This window comes from Balaenoptera musculus, chromosome 7 (assembly GCF_009873245.2).
Source record: "Balaenoptera musculus isolate JJ_BM4_2016_0621 chromosome 7, mBalMus1.pri.v3, whole genome shotgun sequence".
Lineage (NCBI taxonomy): Eukaryota > Metazoa > Chordata > Mammalia > Artiodactyla > Balaenopteridae > Balaenoptera > Balaenoptera musculus.
This window is the reverse complement of record NC_045791.1, coordinates 31562401-31589032: the sequence shown is the minus strand read 5'-3', so window position 1 is coordinate 31589032 and position 26632 is coordinate 31562401. Positions and strand designations below refer to the sequence as shown.

General features: G+C 33.7%; 1 protein-coding gene across 1 annotated transcript in view; it reads right to left on the bottom strand.

Annotated features, from left to right (window-relative positions):
* ACVR2A (activin A receptor type 2A) overlaps window positions 1-26632 on the bottom strand; it is an 84891-nt gene that overhangs the window by 23938 nt on the left and 34321 nt on the right. The window contains exons 2-4 of the mRNA XM_036857407.1: window positions 10831-11038; window positions 7250-7359; window positions 6898-7052 (exon numbers count right to left, since the gene is read on the bottom strand). Coding sequence (XP_036713302.1) covers window positions 6898-7052; window positions 7250-7359; window positions 10831-11038 — 473 coding nt within the window. The remainder of the gene's footprint in view (window positions 1-6897; window positions 7053-7249; window positions 7360-10830; window positions 11039-26632) is intronic.

Genomic DNA, 26632 nt, shown 5'->3' with positions numbered 1-26632 from the left:
TTGATACTTCTCCCTACAATTAGTTTAGAAGTATATATAGAAGTAAGTTGTGGGACCTCCCTGGTGGCACAGTGGTTAAGAATCCGCCTGCCAATGCAGGGGACATGGGTTCAATCCCTGGTCCAGGAAGATCCCACATGCCACGGAGCAACTAAGCCCGTGTGCCACAACTACTGAGCCTGCACTCTAGAGCCCGCGAGCCACAACTACTGAAGCCTATGTGCTCTAAGGCCTGTGTACCACAACTACTGAGCCCATGTGCTGAACTACTGAAGCCCGTGCAACTAGAGCCCACGCTCTAGGCAAGAGAAGCCACTGCAATGAGAAGCCCGCGCAATGCAGCAAAGAGTAGCCCCACTTGCTGCAACTAGAGAAAGCCCACGTGAAGCAATGGAGACCCAACACAGCCAAAAATAAATTTTAAAAAAAATTTTTTTTAAATAAGTTGTAATTTAGGTTATCAATACAAAAATAATGACACAAAGAGACATTTGTAGTAGCCCTGTTTCTTAGGCATATATGGAAAAAAAAAAAAAGGTGCTCAAGAGTTAGGCAGTAGAATTATATACCACCACATTAAATATCTTAAAATAATACAATTAAAAACTACATGTGAAGTGTAGGTTCTAGCTCTTAGCAGAAACCTAACACAAACTCTAAGCTAATAAAACATCAAATTTTGGTATCTTATGAGCATATATTAAAGCACCACTAAATTTCACTTAAAAATACATCATACAATCAGAATGAGATAGATCAAAAGTACTAAGCTGAAAAGCTGTCCTCAATATACTGTTAAAAGAAAGCAACTGTAGAATAACATTTTATAGTTTATAAAAAAGAAAATACATATATACTCAAATGAGATTAGAAAAAGATGTCAAAAGATACACACCAACCCGTTAAAACTGGTTATTTCAGGAAACTGATAAAGGAAAAAGAGGAAGAACAAATGATTCTCTCCTTTTTTTTGGACATACTTCTTTCTGTATAATTTGTCTTGCTATAACAAGCAAGCATTTGTAGTTAATTTTTAAATGGAAGAGAAAGTGAAAGAGAGAGATGTGTTCTTAAACTCCAGCCATTTAGCAATCAACCTATTTCAAGATGTGCTTCTACAGATGTAATATTTATTTTGTAAGTATAACTTAATACTAACATATTAAATATTCAATAAAACTCAGTAAACTTCTCCCTGCATCTTCTCCAAATAAGGAAGCAGCACACTCTCCTAAACTGACTTGGCTGAATAATGTTATGCTACCCCTTTAGTATCTTATTAATTTTAAATGGGTACATATATAAACTCATGTTCAACAGGAAAATACTACAAAGCATTGTCACAGATGGCTTGGTTTCTCAGTGGACAGTAATCTGACATACTGTGAAACGACAACCTATTATTACTTTAATATTAAGGTCAACAGCATTGTTTTGTATGCACAGCTCAGTATTCCAAATATCTGAAAGCCTTTAGTCAGACCAAAATCTAGATAAAATGTCATGAAAATGTTATGTCAGGACTGAAGAGATTGATGTCATTTAAAAAGTATTAATGCTGCAATACTTTAGTGCTATTATATAGCCTTCAAAAATTAACAAGAAGCTAACTTCATACCTTGTTAAAGGTAGGTAATTTCTAGCCCCTAAACTGCATTTTCTTATCAAGTGATATTTTTTATCAGCACAAATATAGATTTTATAAGAAGGAAACTTAAGCTTACATATGGTTATGAAAGCAATGCAAACAGTTTCACTGAAACCACATTAACTCTAACCACAATAAGACTTCTTAACAGAGTCAATGCATCAATTCCCTCGTATTTGTGACTCACTGGTACTAGAAAAACCAGTTTGCATTCAATTTACTTACTGGAGATTGTAAGAGCATCCACCTACATACAGAAAGACAGTTTCAGGATAGGCAAAAGAAAAGGTGACCCAGGTAATGCAAATTAAAAGGATGCTTCACACCTGTGATTACAGAAAGAATTGAATAATGGCATTCTCTTATGAAAGCCTGAAAAACTTCAACTTATTTTATCCCCAAGAAATAAAGTCCTAAAGCACATAAAATGTTTATTAAACAATTCCTGGGTATACTGCATTATCATCTTAGTATAACACTAAATGAAACAAAGTCAGTTCAGCAATTCATCACTTACAGAATGGTTATTACATGCACACACTGCATGAGATACAGTAGTGAGTACAGTACATACCTTGTCTTTAAGGAGCTTATAATAAAGTGTGATAATGGAACATGCTCACAAATGGCCAGAACCTTTCTCAACCTAAGTTATTTCATCTGAATCACAAAAGAGAGAAACTGACTTGAGCACTATTTTCTCAATTCTTTCAAGGATGGCACGTAACTAATACCATTCTAGATACATATGATGGATGGCTTAGGGTGTAATGGAAGAAAAGAATCAAAAGGCAGACAAAGTATGGAAGACAACATGTCATGTTCCAAACTTTGTATTCTTGCTGTTGGATCACTCAGAGCCCTCAAATATTTTTAAGCACGGAAGTAACATAATCAGACATGCAAAATGTTACTGTATAGCAATAGTATAGATGGAGAGAGAGAACTGGAAACAAGAAGACCAGCTACGAGACTACAGAAATAATCTCAGCCTCCAGCATAATAACGTCCTGAAAACCACAGGATCAGAAAGGATGAAAAGGTACTGGAGTTCATAAATAACAGGGCTAAGAATAGGAGAAGTTACTGTCTCCAAGGCTTTCATCCAGGATGAGGGGAAGACAGTGATAACATGAAAAAATGTTAGAAACATAGTAGTTACAGGTTATAAAGAAAGAAGAATGGTTTATTTCTTAAAAAAAAAAAAAGCACAATTACTTTCTTCTATGTCTTTAACTATGATAGATCTATTTTAGAATATTTTTTATTTTAAAATAAATTAGAACCGTAATTAAAGACCAGATTTTAAAGCATGTATATCCCTGTATCACTTCTTCAAAATACTAACAAAACCAGAAGAAACTTTAAACAACTTGATGTCTTAGAAATAAAGAATCCTACCATTTAACTGCCAGAACCAGCTTATTAAGAGATGTATGTAGATATGTCTTAGTCTTCCAGAATACCCCGTAAGACTGATTTTTACCCACAAAGAGAATAAATAAAAGACTGAGATCAGACCAATGAATGAGCACAGTATATGTAACGTTAGCTTGTTCTGCTGAGAATCACTGTAAATTCTCTTCAAATATAGTTCTTATTGTAGGAATGATCCACCAATAAGCTATCACCAGCCTTTAGCCAACACTTTAAGAAAAAGTTTCCCTAAGAAAAGAGAATGACAAATTTTATGTCATTGTCTAAAAGTGAAGAAATTAGAAGGAAGATTGTTGCAGAAATGCACAACAAGAATGTAAGATCTTTTCCTAACTGGTCTTGAAATTAAACTTTGAATATGGGGACATGAATATGGGGTGAAATGCAGAAGACACCTTAAGACTTCAAATGTGTAGTATGTTTCCCTTACCTACTTCTCCTGTCCCTCAAAAAAGTCTTGAATAGCTAGGGCATTGGCACTATCAACGCAGAAGCACAAGAATCTTTACCTGCAACCCAATCAATGTTCATAAACCCTATTCTAAAATGTGTGCTAAAAAAATTTTAATGGAAAACAGATGACTTGTTTATTTCCCCTTCTGTCCTCTGCGAGACAATGTGATCATGTTATTGCTCACTTTAGCAGTCAAACTACTCAACATCCCAAAATAGGAAAATAAATTCCCTCTTAGAATGATTTTGAAATGGCAGGGATGTTTACCGAATTATCTGAAACAGCAAAAGCGTCTGCTTTCTGAAAAAAGAGAGGCAGAACAGCATAAGCAGTAAGAGCAAAGCTTTAGTGTCAGAGTCCTTGGTTCAGATTCCAGCCCTGATACTTGTGAGCTTTGCTCTGTCTCAATTTATCTATAAAATGGGGACTATAACACTACATTAACAACCCTGTGAGGTAAAATCAGATCAGTCCTTTCCACACCTGGCTGGTCACCAGAATTGCCTGGAAAACTTACTAGAATCATAATATCCCAGGCCCCATTCCATACTTTCAGGGGCGTGGTCCAGGAATTTGTATTTCTTAACAAATTCCAAAGATGATCCTTACATACTGGTCACAACTTGGAAATCATGGGGAAATTTTTATGTATTTTTTGTGTATTTTTTATATATATATTAATACATCTACGTAACTTACCAGTACTCTAGCACACTGTAAATGTTCAATTAATGCTTGATACAATTAACAATCATTTTTTTGAAGCAGAAATAAAACTGAGCATTTTGTAACAAGATGGCCACTAAGTAATCTTGCAGAAGTAGTCTGCATAAACCTCTCACCAAAAATGACACTTATAGCATGACTCTATACCACTTGAAACAGTGAAAGATGACATATATGAAGTTCCACATTGATAACAATGCTCCTTTTCCACAACACAGTTTATGACAGAAGGAAAGCATAAAGTCAGGCATGTCTTAAATTCTTCATAACAAAGCCTGACCATTCCAGGTCATTCCATCACAAAACCTTTTTAAGTTCCTTCCTTATTTTTCAGTAATTCATACAATTCATGCAAATTCACCAGAGAACAACACAAACCCTAAATAAATGTGTACAATAACATTAACCATTGCAACAAATATCTAAAACCCACAGAGATGGATACTCATTGAGCATTCCTAGTTCTTATTTATGAATAATAATCCATCTTTCCTTTCTAAAAATCCAAACCCTTGAATTAATTAGCATTTCTAAATAAAGTGGCCTCAAATATATGATATCCAGCCCTTTAAATAAAAATGTCCAACCACACTTTTTTACCAATATTTTATATAAATCAATGTTATCTATAGGATTACATTATTATTTTTAAAGTTCTATTAAGAAATTTAACAAATTTGTTTTTAAATGTAGTTTCCAGTTTGTTTCTATCATATCACAAATCCAGGGTAAATTTAGACACTACTATATTACTAAATACTCTTTCTTTTTTTTTCTTTTCTTTTCTTTTTGTGTTAAATTCACAACAATTTAATCACTAATTAGAGACAATATAAGAAAACAAAACAAAAAAAAGTAGATCTCTATGAAGCAAACTGACTACTTTGCAAAATCACGTACAGGAAATAATCATTTTTGAAAATAGAATTATATAAGCCCAAGGTGGCATCGTTATTTATGTCATTACAATCTGCACAAATACATTTAAAATAGTCTTTGTACAAATATTTTGTTGTACTCACCATCAAAGTAAGTAAAATGGAGCTTCCTAAAACCCCCTATCAATATATTTTACGTGTCAAATTTAATTTGCATTTGTCCATAACTCTCCTTTTGAACCAGCATCACAGACTTCTGAATTGATATGATTACATTCAAACTGGAGGTTTAGAAGGAAGTTAGCTCCCACATTTATTTCTGCTGGTGATCCTAATAAAGGCAACTGCTCTTACGTTACTGAAACAGACAGCTTCACAAATCAATGCATGTCACCAACAGTAAATACTCATTCTTTTAAATGTAGATGTTAAATAAAAAATAGTTACCACCAACAGAAAGTAAAGTGTATTCTATGGACATTTTGGAGTAAACTACATATATTTATCAGGCACTAAATTTTTAAAATTTTAAAGTACTTTTAAAAGTGATTTTTAACAAATCTACAAGTTATCTACTAATGTTAAAAGTTAAAATATTTCAGCTGTACAAAATAGTGTGTTTACCTAATTTACTAAATGAGGAGTTTTACCTTTGGGCTTATTTCTCCATATACACATCTTACAAAGATTACAGGGATCAATGATCTAATGCCAACAGATTGCTTCAAGCACTGAGAAAGGAATATGTTATGTAAATAAAGCTTAAAGTGAAGAAGTTGTTTTGGTCATTAAATTATAAGACTTTACCATTTTCTTCTACGAAGTTTTAACCATTAATCCTAGTGGTATTAGAGAAACAAAGTTAAACCAAGAGATCTAGAAGGCTGAGGTAATCTGATCTTAAGAGTCAAAAGAAACACAAACGTGAGTTTAAAGACATCTCAAGCAATTAAACCAAAAGTTATCACCTTTCCTCTGCCTGTAGAATATTAACTACTTATATTAAAAGTCCTTGTAAAGCACTGAATCAGCTCCAACTGTCCACATGATAGTGAGGAAAACTTCATGAATTTATTCTGACTACCTACCCACCACACCTATATTTTCAGATATATTCGGTGTCGAGGGAGGGAGAATCAAGGGCATTAAAAAAGTTTTCAGACTTCAGGACACGTTTGATATGTTGCAAATAAAAATATATATACTTGGAACTACAAACAACACATGATGAGAACTGTTGCCCCTCTTCCCTACAACAACAATTTTATAGATATATCCTCTTGATGCCTTTGTGAAACTTCTCTATCCCACATTCTTGGTTACCTTACTGGGTCCCTCACCATGGTTAAAAGGATTTTTTGGCAAGTAGTTTTGAAAAAGACACAACAACTTAGGAATGGAGGAGAAAATATAAGGGCAAGAAAGGGCTATAATATCACTTCTCCATCATCAATTACTTCTCAAGAAAGACAGCAGAGTATATCCCACGTTTTAAAGTACTATAATGACAGTAAAACTCTCCAAAGAAGAACTGGAATGGGAATCCTCTTTATTCTACTCCACTTCAACCCTTAAGATTAGGACACAGCAAATTAATAAGTTTGCAAAATTAGCTATAGTTCCCATGACAATAAATATTCAAAAATTAACTCCAAAGGAAAATGATTTGTAACAATCTACTGTGGTTTCACCACAGTAATATTTCTTTAAAATGTAAAATCTAAAACAACACAAAGTACAAGACAATAACTTACTTGAGTTGGAACAAGCACAGGAGGGTAAGCCATCTTATGATGCCTGTACACCCAAAATGCACAAATGACAATCCCCGCAATTAGCATAAGTGGCACCAAAGAATAGAGCAAGATGTTGTAATAGGGTGGCTTTGGTGTAACTGGATTCGAAGTAGCTGTGGAAAAGAGGAGGAAGAAAACCACTCAGATTTGGTCGACAAAATTTCACAATAAATATTTATTATAGTGTCAAATTTTAGGAGAAAAAATAAAGAGTAGGAGAAGATGGGAGTAAATTATTCCAGCAATACAAATATGCTTTGTTTTCAATCTACTAGTTGAACAGACATATGCATTTTCCCTGTGAACTTACGCTGTGTGACTTCCATCTCCGGAAAATAAGAAAACCTTTCATTACACATATTGCCCTCACAGCAACAAAAATATACTTCAGGGCTATCTTTTTTTTCTATACAATCAGTCCTATAAACAAAAAGAGGAGAAATAATTAAAACCAACATTATTACTCTGAATCTACAATAGGTGTTTTTCTAAAGTTCTCAGAGATAAAATAATGAATAAGTCATTTATAGTCAACTTTGAAATTTTTATTAATATTCAATAATCAATTCTTAAAAGACAAAAATGTTCCTTGAATCCTATTATTAAATCTCATCAGAAAAATAAATCAAGAGCTGATTTTGTAACAATCACATTGGCTCCTTGAAACCACTTCTTTAATTTGGTTTTTAATGATCAATCTAAGGCAACCATCTTTTTCACTGTTTGTTTAATTAGTAGAAAAGCTTGAAGAGGAACATAAAGCCAATGAAGAAATTTGGTCTAGGAGTGCTTTTACTTACAGGAAATATAGCTTTCCCATTTTATGAATACAATAACTCAACACTATATATAAAAAACTGTATGTGTGTGTACACATAGAAATACATACCTATACGCCTATGTATACATATAAATACACAGGCACAAAATAATTCCTGTTCATATCTCGTGGCAGAACATATTTCAACATCAGAGACCTAAACCAGGCTTGGGAATTAAGCCATTTTTGCAGAAGATTTAAATTCCCTGAACACAATGAACAGGGTTAAGGATAAGCAACAAGAGCAATATGTAACAACAAACATACAGGCCCTAGTAACTCAAAAACTGACTGGAGGTGGGTTGATTTAGGGGGTAGGGGGAAGGCAGCCTTCTATATAGGACCTGAGTTACTGAAAAGATAGGGGTTTAGCATCTAGATTAAATCCTAATCAACCACTAAAAAAATAGCTATACCTAGTTTTTAAAATCAGATATTTAAATACTGCTAATAACATCAGGTAGATTTAAAGACACATTACAAATCAACTGTGAACTTTTATAATGGCTGTTAGAATAACAAGGTTGAATTTAACTCTAAAGTGAAAAGCTCAAGAAATTTCAGGGAGAAGGCAATTTTAATAAAATCAAACTTTGAAATAAAATCTATACCAATGTCTATTTAGTAGAAAGTAAAGGACAAATGAAAGCTAAATTTCTAACAATTTATAAAGAGAAAGTTACACATTTAAAATTTAATATTTAGAATCATGAATCAAATCATAGGTTAACGTGATTAAATACCTAGCCTAGTTAACTGAAGTAAATTATCAATACTTTTCACCATTCAATTTCATTCTTTTTACCACTGTCTTTTCCTCTACACTTTGACATTTCTTGAATCTTCTTTTCCTTTCTCTTATTTATGTTACTACCTTTAATATTTGTTTTTTAATCAAATTCAGAACATAAAAGCAGAAATTCACATACTTTTAAATTGGCATTTAACCCCTAGAAACAAAGCTGATGTAGTAATTATCACTGAAAGAGCAGGCATTTGCACTGAACAACTCACTCACATTATCTAGCAAAGTTTAATATCCAGTAATACTGGTTTTAGGTGAGAAGCACAGCAGCATTTTACAATAAAAAGAACAGGGATCCCTGATTTCAACTAATTAATAAAGACAGTTTTGAATAAAGATGACCTCCAAACCTCATTTTTTCCCTAACGTCTTCCTCAACTTCTCTTTTTTTATAAATTGAGATATAATTTGCTATAACATTACATTAGTTTCAGGTATACAACCTAGTGATTGGATATTTGCATATATTGTGAAATGATCACCACAGTAAGTCTAGTTAACATCTCATCACCACACATAGTTACAAATTTTTTTTTCTTGTGAAGAGAACTTTTAAGATTTACTTAAATGTTGCTAAGTTCCTTAGCAACTTTCAAATATACAATACAGTATTATTAACTATAGTCACCATTACATCACATCTCCCATTATATCCCCAGGACCTATTTGTTTTATAACTGAAAATTCATACCCTTTTGACTCCCTTCACCCATTTGCCCACCCCTCATCCCCGGCCTCTGGCAACCACCAATGGTTCTCTATATATATGGATTCTTTTCTTTTTTTTTAAAGATTCCACATACAAGTGAGATCATATGGTATTTGTCTTTCTCATCTGATTTATTTCACTTAGCATAATGCCCTCAAGGTCATCAGTGTTGTCCCAAATGGCAAGATGTTCTTCTTTTTTATGGCTGAAAAACAGTTCATTGTATACATAGACCATATTTTCGTTACCCATTCATCCACTGACAGACACTTAGGTTGTTTCCACATCTTGGCTATTGTAAATAATGCCGCAATAAACATGGAGGTGCATGTATCTTTTCATGTTAGTGTTTTCGTTTCCTTTAGATATATACCCAAAAGTGGAACTGCTATATCACTGCTATTTTTAATTTTTTGAGGAACATCTATACTGTTTCCCTAGTGGCTCACTTACTCTTTCATAACAGCAAATATCACTTAATGATCACCTCTGTTAATAAAGAAGCTAATAATCAGAAATACAGCTAAAATGTATAATTACAGAGTAATAATCCCCAGAAAATTCAAAGATGTAGAAGTATATCCTAAATACTAAATATATACCTAAATGACGATTTTAATTTTCACCAAAAGTGGAGCTAATCCAATTTTCATGAGTTTATTCAACACATTTTACTATTAATCACATATGGCCAATCAACCACAGATTCGTGGTAATCTATTAAAGCCCCTGAAAGTGGATCAGGATGTAGCTAGAGTTCCGTGAGTGTATTAGTTATTTGGCTCCAAAAAGTCTGGTTATCTAGGATTCTGTACCTTCTGCAGTCATCAGCACCCACCCTCAGTGAAAATCCTGTGGCCCAGGCAGTTTAAGTGATCGGCCAAACATCTAGGGACACCTTGCAGAAAGATCACAGGCAGTCAATGACATATCCACTATATTTTATTTCCAACAGAATAAAACAATTTAAACAAGATTTTTTAAATAAAATGTAGCTTTCTATGAGGATTGTGTTAGTTCTGATGTAATTCTGAATGTCAAGTTAAAATGTCTCTTGGGATAAAGAACAAAGGCCTACTCTGCAAGGAAATGTAGTGAGATCAATTTCTTCCAGATACGTAAAGAGGGAAACTAAAAGGAAATTAAATACTATGATTAAGCTTTATTCTCCTTCAGGATAGATTTTCAACAGATATATTCTCTCTTAAAGCAATTTTAAAAATCCTTTTTCCTTAAAATTGGTGTTTAAAAAATACCTATAACCCTACAACATATGGAAAGAAATGTTTCTTATCTAAAGTTCTCACTACTTGATAGATTATTCAAACTATATCGAAGATAAAATATAAACATGCTATATTTATTTTTTTACTTTAAAATATATATCTTGTCATTACAACATGTTATAATGGTCTTCATAATCCCATCTTAAAAAAGAAACATTTAAGTGAAAAATCCATGCATTGATCTTTCTCCTTTTAAAGAAATGGGGGTGGGGGGAACGGAGGAAATGAAAATTATTCAACACTATCATAAAAAAATAAAATGTGTTCTTACCTGTCATAGCAGTTGATATCATCCAGCCAACAACCTTGCTTCACTATTTCAATGGAACCAGAAATATTCTTCCAGGTAGCAAAACAATGCCGCCGTTTATCTTTGTCACCATAACAGGATTCAACACCAGTTCGATTGGTTCTATCTCTTTCCCAATTAGCATTATAGAAAATACACTCCTGAGTTTCTGATCTACCAAGTATAGCACCTATAAGATAATAAAACGACAACTTTTAATATAACTGTATTTGTTCTTAAACAGATTGTCTCGTCTCCCAGTATACGAAACTTCAAATCTCCCTAAAATGTCAATAATTTACTGCCTTACTAGTGTTATAACATTGGGTTCAGGTTTCCAGGTCAATCTCTGTACTTTAAGTATAATAAACATAATAATAGAAAGCAACCACATATATCACAAGGTTTCTCTGTAAAAGGCCAGTTTCACTTAAGAATGTCCTTGATGGAAAGCAGTACAGTTGTTAATTTTTTAAAAATCTTGACCCTTGAGTAGACTTCTTCTCAATATTGTGTGACAAAATGGCAACTAACCAAAAGCACTGCTGCTACACACTGAAGTACAATGATTGCCTCCAGAAAAAGCCCTTGCATGATTGAGTTGTGAACTAAACCAACCAAGGCTATTCAGACTTGAGTATTTGGCAGAAATGTTCCCAAAATGAACCAAGTAAACCTGTTACTTCAAGAAAAACACTGACAGTATGCACTGCCAATAATAAAATATGAGTTTTCAAGCAAAAATAAAAATTTTGGAAAATTTGTACTTACCACCACCATTAGCCTGACACCTTCCCAATACTTAAAGAATTTCTGATGAGTGGTGATATTAACAAATGTGACTTTTAAATACAGAATAATGAGATGTGCCAATATTTAGAAGGTCTATATAATTCAGAGAACCAATATTTTCCAAGTGAATTATGCATGACGCTTGAAAAACACTCATGGGCAAAAAATCCATACAAAATTCAAGATAGCCAAGTAGATTTTAACATTACAGAGGACAAAAAGTTCATTAGTGGTTTCAGATTCCACACTGTAACTAACTTTTAAGAAACTATCTCTTGTCTTACATGGAAAAGCAAGGGAACTGGAATACCCAAAATAATTCTGAAAAAGATGTACAAAACAGAATTCATCCTGTTTGTTTGTTTGTTGGCCGCACTGCATGGCTTGTGAGATCTTAGTTCCCCACTCAGGCGTTGAACCCGGGCCATGGCAGTGAAAGCGCCAAGTCCTAACCACTGGACCGCCAGGGAACTCCCCATATTACTTGTTTTTAAGACTTGTACTAAAGGTTTGGCAATCAAGACAGTGTGGTCTTAGTGAAAAGACAGACACATGAACCTACAGGACAGGACAGAGAATCCAGAAATAGACCCATACACATACAGTCAATTGATACACAGCAAAGGTACCAATGCATTTAGCAGAGAAAGTCAACAACTGACGCTGGAACAATTGGACATCTATATGCAAAACAAAGAACCTCAACTCATATCAACTCATAGCTCATGCTGTATTCAAAAATTAACTCTAAACACATCACAGACCCAAACTAAAACCTAAAACTATAAAATTTCTAGAAAAAAATGAAAAATCTGGTGACCCTAAATTATGAAAGATTTCTGAGAACACAAAACACATGAGCTACAAAAGAAAAAACTGGTAAGTTGAACTTCATTAAATTTGAAACTTCTCTTTGAAAGTTAAGGAAAAAAATTCAGACTGGGAGCAAATACTTGCAAATTATATACCTTAAAAATAACTGATATTCAGAAAATATAAAGACCTCTCACAACTCAACAATATGAAAACATACTACCCAATTTCTAAAAACTGAGCAAGAGATTCAAATAGATGCTTTATCAAAGAGATATGAACGGGAAATACTACATAAAAAGATACTCAATATCACTAATAATGAGGGAAATGCAAACTGAAACTAGATCTAATACTGATTGGAATGACCAATACAAAAACAAAATGTACAATCTCAAGTGCAGGTAAATATGCAGAGCAACTCGGACTTTCACACATTGGTGGTGGGAATTCAAAATGGTCCAGCCACTTAGGAAAAACAGTTTGCCAACTTCTTATAGTGAAATGTGCACCTACCATACTACACAGCAATCTCATGCCTAGGTATTTACCTAAGAAATGAAAACGTATGTCCATGCAAAAATCTATACATTAATGTTTAGAGTGGCTTTATTCAGAATCACCAAAAGCCACAAACCACCTGATATCTAGCACTGGTAAATGGAAAAATAAACATCTATACAATACAAAGAAGTGAGCTAGTGATAGCTGCAACCAAATGGATAAATTGCAAACACACTATGCTAAAAATGAAGACAGTCTGAAAAGGCTACATATTGTATGACTCCATTTACACAATATTTTTGAAAAAGGCAGAAGTATGGGTAAAAAATCATATCAGAAGCTGGGAGGGAGGGGAAAGCGCTGATTACAAAAGGGCATGAGGAAACTTTGGGGGGTGATGGAAATATTCCACATTTTTATTGTGGTGGTGGTTGTATGATCGTATGGGTTAATCAGAACTCACAGAATTGTATATCCAAACAAAATACATTTTATCCTCTGTAAATTATACTTCAATCAACTTGACTTAAAAAAACAACAATATCAAAGAAACTACACTTGCTGGGTTTTGGTATAGTATCAAAGAAAAACATCCACAATTATCTTAAAAAAGGATTAAAATTTTTCTAACTATATATCTGTGTATGGCCAAATTTCCTTCATGTCAAAACAACACAACAGATTGTTGTATCACAACAAATTGAGTGGAAAAAACAGATATAACAATCCAGTTGTCTTCTACTAAAACAATTAAAAAGAGATCTGTAACAATTTCACTAATTTTTTTGTTGTCTTGGAAAATATTTTTCATAAATATCTATTCTTTTGTTAACATATAATGGATTTATTGTCACTTCTAAATAAATTTTTTTTTTTAATTTTCTGTCTCAATTTCTAATATGATGAATATTTACAGATACAAACCACATAAAAACTCTTTGGGGTAAGTCTAAAGAAGTTCTGAGACCAAAAAGTTTGAGAACTGCTGCTCTACAATGCTCTAGCACAGAGATATAATTATAAGCTGATAAAATCTGTGGCAGTAATGGTGCTGTGGACTTCTCAACTACGGAAGAAATAATAGTGTGAGCGGACATGTAAACTGTGGCTGGTAACGCTATGTCCATTGTATTTTATAAAAGAAGGGCTGCAACTACTATTCATCTGTATATTAACAGTAGCCATTTTGTAAATTATTCCTTTTCAGAAACCTGTTGAAAATAACAGCAAATTAAGTTTCCTCCTTTACTAAATAACCACAAAGCAATCATACTCTGCACACGTTATCTCAAAACAGGGGATGGCAAACTTTTTCTGTAAAGGGCCAGAGAGTAAATATTTTAGCTTTTGCAGGCCATATGGTCTCTTTCACAACTACTCAATTCTGCCATTGTAGCACAAAAGCATCCAGAGGACAGTAAATGAATGAGCATTGTTACATTCGAATAAAACTTTATTTACGGACAGTAAAATTAAATTTCATGTAATTTTTACATGTCACAAAATATTATTTTTTGAATTTTTTTCCAACCATTTAAAAATGTAAATATCATTCTTAGTTCACAGGCTGGATTTGACACGCTGTGTGGTCAGCTACCTCTTTTTCTTTTTTAAGGTTTTTTTTTTTTTTTTTGATATGGACCATTTTTAAAGTCTTTATTGAATTTGTTACAATATTGCTTCTGTTTTAAGTTTTGGTTTTTTGGCCGTGAGGCATGTGGGATCTTAGCTCCCTGACCAGGGATCGAACCCACACTCCCTGCATTGGAATGTGAAGTGTTAACCACTGGACGGCCAGGGAAGTCCTGGTCAGCTACCTCTTGAAACAACATCCTAATTCCCACATTCTAGCTAACCTGCCTTTTGTTTGTTTTGTTTGTTGGGGAGGAGTCTTCTGTGAACTATCACTTGTGTAATTCATGTTAAAAAGCACTATTAATTATTTTTAATTTCCAAAAGAAGACTCCATTGAAGCACAGGAACAACACTTGAACTAAATAAAACTGACCTCCCAAAAAAGAACATTGCCTATGACAAAAATGCCAAATAGGTTTTATCTTTGGTGTCAATTCCAATCAATTAAGAGTGGCTTCCAGGAGCCATGTACTGAGAGATTTTGAGGTAAAGGGTTTTGAAATTAGTATAGAAGGAGGGGAGAAAACATCAGTATCTTTTCTTTGCCACCTCTGGTCTTGAAAAAAGATAAACAAATGACTATTTTCTTTATTTCTTTTAATACTTCTTAATATTTAATGGTAAGTTAAGATTTCAGATGATTTTCTAGATTTAGACTATCACTTGATTGATATTATCCACAGATAGAAAGAAAACTGCTTAATGGGGAAAATGACAATCTTGCCACCCCCCTCCTCAAGCTGATTGGGTAATCAGTCTCTATCTATCACATCTCCAACTGACCACTAAATATAATAACATGATAATTATAAAAATAAACCAAGTTATATGTATTTTTACGTTAAGCTCACACAGTGACTTTAAAGGTGTAGTTCTAAAAAGGATGACAAAAGTTACCTATATTTACTAGTTTTTAAGAGCACATCCCAATTTAAAATTTTCTGAAACTTTAAATTTCTACCATAGGTTTATTCTATCAAAGTAATTCCAAATAGTTAATATGACTTTCAAAAGAAATAAATGAACATAAAAGGTCTGTGTGCAGGGTTTATTATAATGGTTCTTAACAAATGATGTGCATCAGAATCCCCTATGTGTTTTCTTGAATTCATGTTTGAGTGCCATTTTGTATGCCCGAGGAATGAGTAGTTGAAAAGTACATGGGGGGCAGCGGGCAGATATATAGATGTATAGATACTGTATGTATGTTTTCTTTTCTCCTTTTGGCAAAGAGCCACTGGTGATCTAATGTTCCTCCCCAGTGAAGTACCACTGGCTGTGACCTGAACTTGGAATTTAGTTTACAAACTGTGACCTTGAACAAGTTACCAAACCTTTCACTGTTTTGTTTCCACATATGATTCAATTTCCCTAATAATTCCATAATTGTTATGGATAATTCCATAGTTTCATAACTCACACTCAGGCAAGTTATAGCAAATCAGTAAGTCTGGTCGCAGAATCTAGTATCAGAATTATTTTAGATAATAGTTCTATTTCCAAAGTACTGCTTATACATAATGACTCATACTGACCATTTCATTTTTCCTACCATTTAAGAAAGAAAAAAAAAGAAATACACAGGACCTGAAATTTGTTAGAACATTTGGCCATAAAGTAGGACTGTAAAAGTCATACTCAAAATCTGAAATACTCCTCCCATGAGGAAAAAGTAAATTGTACCTACTGCGACTGCACCTGAGGACAATTAGGGTTTTGTTTTTTAAAAGCATGAAGTATTAAAATAATACATCAACACTAATTTTACACAATCTCTTCCAGAAAAAGATGAAGAGGGACTACTTAACAACTAATTTTCTGAAGCCAGTATTACCTTGATACAAAAACCAAAGACAGAACAAAAAAGAAGAGGGATAATACAGGCCAGTATCTCTCACTAACTTAGATGTAAAAGTTCTCAACAAAATTTTAGCAAACAAAATCCAAAACTGTATTTTTTTAAAGTAATACATCACAACCAAGTACAATCTATTCCAGGCATGTAAGGTTGGTTTGATATTCAAAAATCAGTAAATGCAGTCTGCCAAATAAACAGGCTAAAAGAGAAAAACCATATGCTCTATCAGTATAACAGGAATAGACAGAAACTTCCCCAAAGTCACAAAGAGCACCTACAAAAAAATCTACAGCCAACATCATACTTAATGGTGAAAGACTGAATGCTTTCCCTCTAATATCAGAAACAAGGCAATAATGTCTACTCCCACCACTTTTATTTAACACAGTACTGAAAGTTTTAGATATTGCAATAAGGCAAGAAAAAGAAATTAAAGGCATACCAATTGGAAAAGAAGATATAAAACTGTTTCTATTTGCAGATGAAATGACTGTCTATTTAGAAAATTCCAAGGAATCTTCAAACAAAAAAAATGCTAGAACTAGTGAGTGAGTTCCGTAAGATCACAGAATACAAATCACCACACAAAAATCAACTGTGTTTCTTTATACTGACAATGAACAAGTGGAACTGAAATTAAAAATTAGAAGTACCAGTTACAATTGCTCCTAAGAAAATAAAATACATATAGTCTAATAAAACATATATAGGATTTGTATGATGAAAATTATAAAATGTTGATGAAAGAAATCAAAGAAGACCTAAACACTTGGAGAGACATACTGTGTTCATGGATTGGAAGAGCCAACATAATAAAGATGTCAATTTTCCCTAAACTGAAATATATAGGATTAATCCAATTCACATCAAAATCTCAGCAAATTTCTTTGTAGACACCTAAAAGAGCTTATTAATGTGTTGAAAAAGAATAATAAAGGGAGAAATCACTCTTCTTGGTGTTAAGGCTTATCATATAGTTGCAGTAGCATGACAGTGTGGTACTGGTGGAGACAAAGACACAAAGACCAGTGGAACAGATAGAGGACCCAGAAACAGACCCATACGAATATGCCCAATTAATTTTTAACAAATGAGCAAAAGAATTTTAACAGAGAAGAGATAGCCTTTTCAATAAATGGTGCTGGAACAGTGGACATGGTTCAAGCAAATATTTCTTAAATGCCCTCCCCTTTGCAATCTATCATCATTCTAACAGTTTCTGAAAGCCCAGCTCTTGCAAAAAGCCTCCCAGGCTAAATCTCACATATGTGACAATTTTCAAGTTTTCTCATCAGAACTCCTCCTTCCCACAAAACGCACACTACTTGCAATCCAATATAAAATATTTTATATTTATTCATTGTTTTTAGTTAGTTGTCTATATAAGTCCTTTCATACATCAGAATGCTATTGGATCTAAGACTGTCTTACTTGCCCTCCAAACATAAACAGTACTTAATGAATGATTAAAATGTAAAAATGTGATGTGACAACTGAATTTTAAAAATCCACCAACTACTACTGCACCCCCATCTCCTTTGAAACAGGTAGATGGAATTAAAGAATCTTTTACAATTATGAATTGTATTAATTTCTTATCTGATTAAGATGACAATGTTTTTCATGGCCCTGCGACCAGCCTCATCCTATTACAATTTTCCTACGGTATGCGACCAACATTAAACAGAAAGAAAAGAACTGTTTTGACAACTTACAAATCTGAGGCTCACTTCTGGAAAAGTATTTTAATGCTGTCTGAAACTATCAACAAGTCACTGAGAACAGAGTATAAACAGGCTACTGAATGCCTTCCCTAACCTTGTGCCTCCCAAAGGCAACTTAGTTTGCTAGGAAGGGTTAATGAAGTTTCAAAAATAATGAATACAACATGAAAAGCAATTCTTGTTTTCCCTTCACATGTCACTGCTTCCTACCACTCTAGGGGCAGAACACACGTCCAAAGAGAATCAGCTATGGAAGGCAGATCAAACTGAATGATGCTTTTAATCAAAAACATTTTATAGTACAAATAAAATAAAATTATATCAAAACATTGATACAACCCTCATGCAACCCTCAATATGACAGATACCCTAATTTCCCCCAATGAGAAGATATTTTTAAAATCTTTTAACCAACTTGAAATATACAAACTTTTCTATATTTGTATGAAAAGCCTAATGTATACTTATTTTAACTCATTAATTTAGTTTTATGAATGTTTTAAAATCATGAAGCACAAAAATTTTAGAAACAATTTTGTTCAAACTTCACATACCTCTTTCAACAAGTGTCATCTCATTACCTTCTTTTTCAGTCATTTAAAAGTAACAAAACTTGAATTATCTTCATTTCCATTTAAGTTGTTTGAAAAACAGTACTTTTTGAAGTCATATAGAATATTGTCACTGGAAATGTTTCTCCAAGCCACAAACTTCCACTCCCATAATACTAAGACACTGGTTTTTTCGCATTGTTCTATAGGTATATATTGTGATGTTCATAAAGTACTTACAATATTGCTCTTAAAAGTGAGATTTTAAATTTTTTTTACAACCTTTGTGAATAGTTTACAACAAATTATGATAGTTAATCAACCCTCCCAAGAATAATTTCTTATCTGTTTGAACTCTTTATTCCCCTTTTACCTTTTCCCTCAGGAAACTTCCATAAAAATTCAAAACTAGCACTGACTGGCATCATTTCAAGCCTGTCTGTCTTCTACAAACATTATTCTTCTATTCAAAATAAAATTATTGAGCAAGAGCCTCAAAATATTAAAACCTTTGCAAAGTCTCAAATATAAAATGACTTTTTCTGGGAATAATCTTTGAAGAAAACTTTGCTTTTATATTGAACATATACAGATGAAAAAAAATTGATCATATGCTTGTACTGTAAATTAAAACACCAAGATAAGGGCTATAAATAAATGCAGTAGGACTTTGGAGATGATAACCTGGACCTCCACTAGACTATGAGCTTCCAGAACAAGCCCTATTATCACTGCTGTATCACCAGTACCTGGCACAGTACAGGAACTCAATAAACATGCACTAAATCTATCAATTAACAAGGAAATGAAAAAAGAAGGTTTTATGGAGGAAAGGGAACTAAAGCAGGACTATTAAGGAAAGAGACAGAACTGAGCTAAACAGAGACAGAGAAGATCATGATCAAATAAACAGGGCTGCGGTTAATCAGTGTTTGACAAGATAGCTTTCACTAAACATGAACGGTCCATATTCTTCAGTATTGGGTATAATCAAGGCAGATTTGCAAGACATCAAAAGTTAAGAATAGAAGTTATATTTTTAAGATTAACCTGAAAATCAGTAAACTGTGTTGGAATGGAAGGAAACTCAGCAAGCCATACTAACTACCCAACAAAAACCAGGAGTCTATAATATCCATGCTTATCAGATGGCCACAGGTATCAAAAGGACTGACAAATTAGAATATGGAGATCAAGTTTTTGCTTTACACAGTCTCTTATTTGGTCTAAGTGTAAGAAAGTAAGATATAAGTGACCTGAGTTAGGTATTTGGCTGTTGATAAATGTTTAGCTTACATCATCTTACAAAATAAAGCTTTATTCCATATATATTTACCCTATGTTTCTCTTTTTTGTTAACTCTCTTCCTGATGTTATGTTCTTACTATCATGAAAGGTATGTATTGTCCGGGATAAGCAAGGTATCTTCAAAGATAAGGCACAATGGAAAAGTGGTTTTGCCTATAGCCACAAAGTGTGTGGGCAACCTATAAATGCCCAGATCTCAAGATTGAAATAGCTCTATGCAGTTCTCTGGCACTCATTCAAAATACGAATTACATCAAAACAGGTACAAGTAGATACAAGTATTACCTAGACTGTATAAAACAGGTTTCTGATATTAGATGTTCATTTTGGGGGGAACAGGGAGATCACGGTGACTGCAGCTAGAGGCCAATATTCCCATCAGAATAAACAGACTATTTTTTAAATTGCACAAAAGCCAAAACTGGGCATAAACTTAGAAGAATAAGAGATAAAGGTAAATTCTCAAAATCAGAACAGACATCCTAAGACAGATTAAGGAAATCCCCCCCCACACACACATACACACACGAAGTAGTTTCTAACTAAAAACAACCTACAAGTCTCAATTACTCTGAAAAGACACTAGGTACATTAAGGGGTTTTAGTGCTTCATTTGCTTGGGAAAATGCAGGCTTTCTTTTTAGTAAATCATCAAACTCTGATGTAAATACGGATCACTTCAGCTGCTATGAAAGTAATGTGAAATATTACCCTTGAGGAACCAGCAGTATTAAGAGTGAGAAACTTAAAAAAACAAAACAAAACAAAACAACTCATCACAAAGTTTTCATCAAAGTAACATCTGCTAACTTAAAACCAGCAACTGAAGAAAATTAGCAATACTTATTAGAGAAGTTTTAAATAGCAGTACACTTCTATTAAAGGAAAAGAATACAAACTGAAAACTCACTATGATATTAAATAACAGCTATATCACTTAACTAGCCTTATTTTAAAAATCACCAATGGCCTTCATATTTATAACTAAGATGCTTAGTACTAGAAGAGAAGAATCTAAAATTCTTGTTTATTACTTCTATGTGTTGTGTAATTTCTTTCCCACTTTAAAACTCATTTTAGTAATTTGTTTTTATGCATCTATAAACACATCAAAGGTCTTCTGGTATCCTTTCTTTTCTATATTAATAAACATCACAGAAGTCACCTTCCCTATTTGGCTGCCCTGGGCTGTTTTTAAGTATAAGGAAAAAAAGTAAAGTCCACAATGTCCCAAAAGACTTCTGATAAACAAGTTAGAAATATGAGGAAGGAGAATATATTTTCAAATAAAATATGCAACATTTTAGGACCTGTCAATCTAATTTTTTATTTTTATTTTTTTAAACTAAGCACCTTCCTACCACCAAACAATCACTTCCAAAGGAAAACACAAACACTTTCTGGCAATTTTCCCAGAAATTTTTTTTGCCTTGCCTGTTTTACTCAGTACTATCAGTCTGACAAAATAGTGCAAGATTCTGTCCATCTAGCTTAAGTAATATAAGCTAAAAACACAACTTATGTGGAATAAAATAAAAATATAAACATTGTACGTTGGAACACTAGACACTGTGCGTGCATACGTGGGTGTGAGAAGGAGAATAAAAGTAGATGTCAACATTTAACCACTGGTTATCTAAGGACTCCTAATGTTAATTCCTGACAAATTACTACGATAACCACCTAAAATGTATTTTAACACTGTTAACTCATAAGTGACTGATTTTCCTCATATAGTTCCAAAATAAGTACATATCTACTTTTATACAGACCAAGGTTTGAAGAAAGCATAAATTTCTCAAACCTCTCTCTTAAAAAGCCTTAACAAAATTTTAGAGGACCAAAGAGAACACCAAATTTGAAATAGTAGAATTTCCTTTTATAAAAGAGGCAAGCAAAACCTCTCTAAATAAAGCCCTTACAAATTTCTTATTTTTTAATTCACTTAATTGTAGATCTAGTTCAATACAAAGAGGTGCATTTCTGTATAGCAAAATTTTTAAAGAACCTCATTCTTTAAACTCTTCTTTAAGTACAGAAGATGCTCTACCCCTGGCTTGTTCAATAAAAGATGGTAACTTAACCTGTGCTGAATTACTAAACACTAAATAACAAAAGACATCCATTATAAAGTTCTCTCCCAAAAGAAAGAAAAATTTCTTTAAAAGTAACATCTTTACACCTTTAAAGGTAACCGTTCTCATTCTCTTAAGGAATGACTTGACATCTTTTTAGGCAGCAATGTACTTTAAGTTGGTATATTTGGTTGGTAGCCTGGAATAAAGCATTGATTTTATCATCAACCGCCAAAGAATTTCATTTTCCTGAATACATAAAGTATATATAGAATAATAGGAAACAGGAAAAGAGCAAACCACAAAACTCCAAATTTGTGATTCAACTGACTAGCACCTGGGAACACATTTAAGATTACTTTTCTAGGACAGTCCAAGAAAGCCTGGCAAATTTCCAGACCTCGACCTCCCTGTGCCTTTTTAATAATTAAAAGGGGGGGGGGCGGGTAATGGTTGTATGAAAAGACCTGCTTTCTTCTAATTTTAACCAATATAAGTAGGCTTCTTATAACATTATGAGGGAGAGATTTCTACAAACAAAGAACAAGAAAAACAGAAGCCCAATGTTTTCTCCTTCACAAATGAGAAAATTCCACCCTTCTACCCCTCTGCCCCTTGGCAGGACACTTTTAAAGTCTATTTTGGTGACACGCTACATGAAATCTTAAGAGGACATTATGTCTTTCACACAGGTAGAGAATCTTCCACATTCAACAAATATACAGTGTTGGTAGGCATTTTGATATTTAAGTACTAAGCAAAACAGTAAAAAAGAAAATATTTTCAAAATTTGAGATATCTTTAACCTCAACCTGGGAAAAAGAAAAAATGAGTCCTAATTTTTAAAACAAGACACTAGAAGTAGAAAGCAGGAGAGAAACTTACAAATTTTTAGATATTTCTGAACTTCAATTAAGGCTTATTCTAATTTCTCCTGTGAGGTAAAAATGGGAAGGCAGGAACGATAAATAAATGATCAGAAGGTCACAAAGACTAGGGAATTTCAAGTATGCTTCTTTATCAATGTATTTTATTTAAAGGAAAAAAACTCATGTTATTGCCTCTAAAAAAGTAGGATTTTGTGTTGGAACTGAATTTGGAAGATAAAAAGATGATTAAAAAAATATAACATTTGAATGAGATATCCTGACAGCATACAAAAGAGCTCACTAGTCATCACTGCTTGGTATTACAGAACAGCCACACCACCAACTCCTTCCTTATCAGTAGACAGGTAGTACAGACACCTTAGAAAGCAAATAAACCCTCTATACAGGCCTTCATACTAGCTATAAAGAAACCATACTTTCATACTAGCACCCTTAAACGAATAAAACAATAAAATAATGTTACCTACCTTGTCAAATGAAAATTTATAGATAACTGACATCAAAAAAAAAAAAAAAGAGCAAAATCATTTGGTCATAAGAAATCAAATTGTAAAAAAATCTAAGCTAGTTTTTGAAGGAGGTGAGTGTCAGTGGAGTAAGAAGGTTATACTGCAAGTCACCAATCTCTCTCCCTGGGCTAGGGCAATAGCCTCCCTAACTGATTTCCCAGGTTCCACTTTTATCCTATTCAAACAAAATCAAGTCACTCCCCCACTTTAAAGCCATTCAATGGCTTTCCACTACCCTTGGCCTTAAAATAAAATATGAACAAATCCTATAAGGCCTTCCACAGTTTGGCCCCTGTCCAGCCTTAATTCACACCAGACAAGCGAACTTCTTTCCTGGAACATCAAACTCCTTCAGGCCTTGATACATTCTTTCTACCACAGCCTCCCCATCCCTAACCCCTTCTAATGGGTGAGATACTGGAGTGGAGTAAGCATTGAGAAAATGCTTGGAAAAGTTTAATAAGAGTTACCAGATCATGAAATGAAAAAAGGCAAAATATCAACTCTTAATTTGGAAATAGTTCTCAAACAACGGAGAACACAGTTTGATTATATTTAGTAAGTTTTTAAAAACACATATATTTACCAGCTTCACTCTTAAGAAACTACTGATCTCTTAGCTCTTAAAAAATTAAAATACTCTGTTAATTTTCTATGATATTTCTATAACTATTACCCCACCCTCCAAAAATGAAAGCTTCATTTGCTACTTAATTCATAAGAGAAAAGGGAAAGCCCTTAAATCTAATAACCCTTTTAAAAAAATCTCTAAATCACAACAATACAAAACATGCACCCTTCCTCTAAACCCCAGAGAAAACTAAGCAAAAATTTCAGGTAAGCATTCTAAATCAAATGAATATTTGATTCTAGGTTACAGTTACTGGCCTCTTGTGTAAAATTTGTAAGAGCTGTATTTGTAAAAGTCATGTTTGCCCATTTTAAAGATAAACACATCCATCTAATACCTTTCAACAACTACCAAAGTTGTTTTAGACGTTGGCTTGTCTGAATCTTATAAAAGAGGAGTAGCAGGAATAGTAAAAATCAGATTAACACACTCATTCTTATTTAATATTACAAAGTATATTTTATCTAAATCTTTCATGTTTACAATTGTAAAACATTTCCTTCAAATCTCTTCTAAACTTGAAGAACACATTTTTTTCTTGAACACTTCAATAGTCTTGCTATATTAATACTGCCCAAATCTAACAGACAATTTTGTTCTATGTTACTTACCACAAATTAATAGTATCTCAATAAAATTTTCCCTCCACAACTTAATGGAACAAAATATATATACTACAGGCAATAATTTTTACTATAAGTATTCATACTTCTCTGTACAGGCATACCTCGGGGTTCGGGTTCCAGATAACTGCAACAAAGTGACTATCGCAATAAACCAAGTTGCACAAATTTTTTGGCTTCCCAGTGCATATAAAACTTATGTTTACACTATACTGTAGTCTATTAACTGCACAAAAAGCATTATGCTTGAAAAGACAATGTACATACCTTAAGTAAAAAATACTTTATTGCTAAAAAATGCTAACCATCACCTAAGCCTTCAGTGAGTCGTGTCTTTTTGCCGGTGGAGGGTCTTGCCTTGATGTTGATGGCTGCTGACTGATCAGGGTGGTGGTTGCTGAATCTTGGGATGGCTCCGGCACTATCTTAAAATAAGACAATGATGTCTGCCACATCAATTGATTCTTCCTTTTATGAATGATTTCTCTGTAGCATGCAATGCTGTTTGACAGCATTTTACCCACAATAGAACTTCTTTCAAAATGGGAGTCAATCCTCTCAAACTCTGCAGCTGCTTTATAAACTAAGTTTATATAATATTCTAAATACTTTGCTGTTATTTCAACAATCTTCACAGTGTCTTCACCAGGAGTAGATTCCATCTCAAGAAACCACTTTCTTTGCTCATCCATAAGAAATAAATCCTTATCCATTCAAGTTTTATCATGAGGCTGCAGCAATTCAGTCACATCTTCAGGCTCCACTTCTAATTCTAGCTCTCTTGCTAACTCCACATCTGCAGTTACTTCCTCCACTGAAGTCTTGAACCCCACCCCCCTCAATCTGTGAGAGTTGGAATCAACTGCTTCCAAATTCCTGTTAATGTTGATATTTTCACCTCTTCCCATGAATCACAAATGTTCTTAATGGCAGCTAGAATGGTGGTGAATCCTTTCCAGAAGGTTTTCAACTTACTTTGCCCAGATCCATCAGAGGAATCACTCACTATCTATAGCACCCATGGCCTTATGAAATGTATTTCTTAAATAATAAGACCTGAAAGTTGAAATTACTCCTTGATCCATGGGCCACAAAATGGATACTGTATTAGCAGGCATGAAAACAACATAATCTCATTGAACATCTTCATCAGAGCTCTTGGGTGACCAGGTGCATTGTCAGTGAGCAGTAATATTTGAAAGGAATCTTTTTTTTTTTTTTTTCCCTGAGCAATAGGTCTCAATAGTGGGCTTAAAATATTCAGTAAACCATGTTGTAAACAGATGTCCAGGCTTTGTTGTTCCATTTATAGAGCACAGGCAGAGTAGATCTAGCATAATTCTTAAGGTCCCTAGGATTTTCAGAACGGTAAATGATCACTGGCTTCAACTTCAAGTCACCAGCTGCATTAGCCCCAACAAGAGAGTCAGCCTATCCTTTGATGCTTTGAAGCCAGGCACTGACTTCTCTCTAGCTATGAAAGTCCTAGATGGCATCGTCTTCCAACAGAAGGCTGTTTTGTCTATACTGAAAATCCGTTGTTTAGTGTAGCCACCTTCATTAATTATCTTAGCTAGAACTTCTGGAAAACTTGCTGCAGCTTCTACATCAGCACTTGCTGCTTTCACCTTGCAGTGCGATATTATGGAGGCAGTTTCTTTCCTTAAACTCAGGAACCAACCTTTGCTGGCTTTAAACTTTTCTTCTGCAGCTTCCTCACCTCTCTCAGGCTTCACAGAACTGAAGAAAGTTAGGGCCTTGCTCTGGATTAGGCTCTGGTTTAAAGGAATATTGTGGTTGGTCTGATCGTCTATCCAGACCACTGAAACTTTCTCCATGTCAGCAATAAGGCTGTTTTGCTTATCATTTGT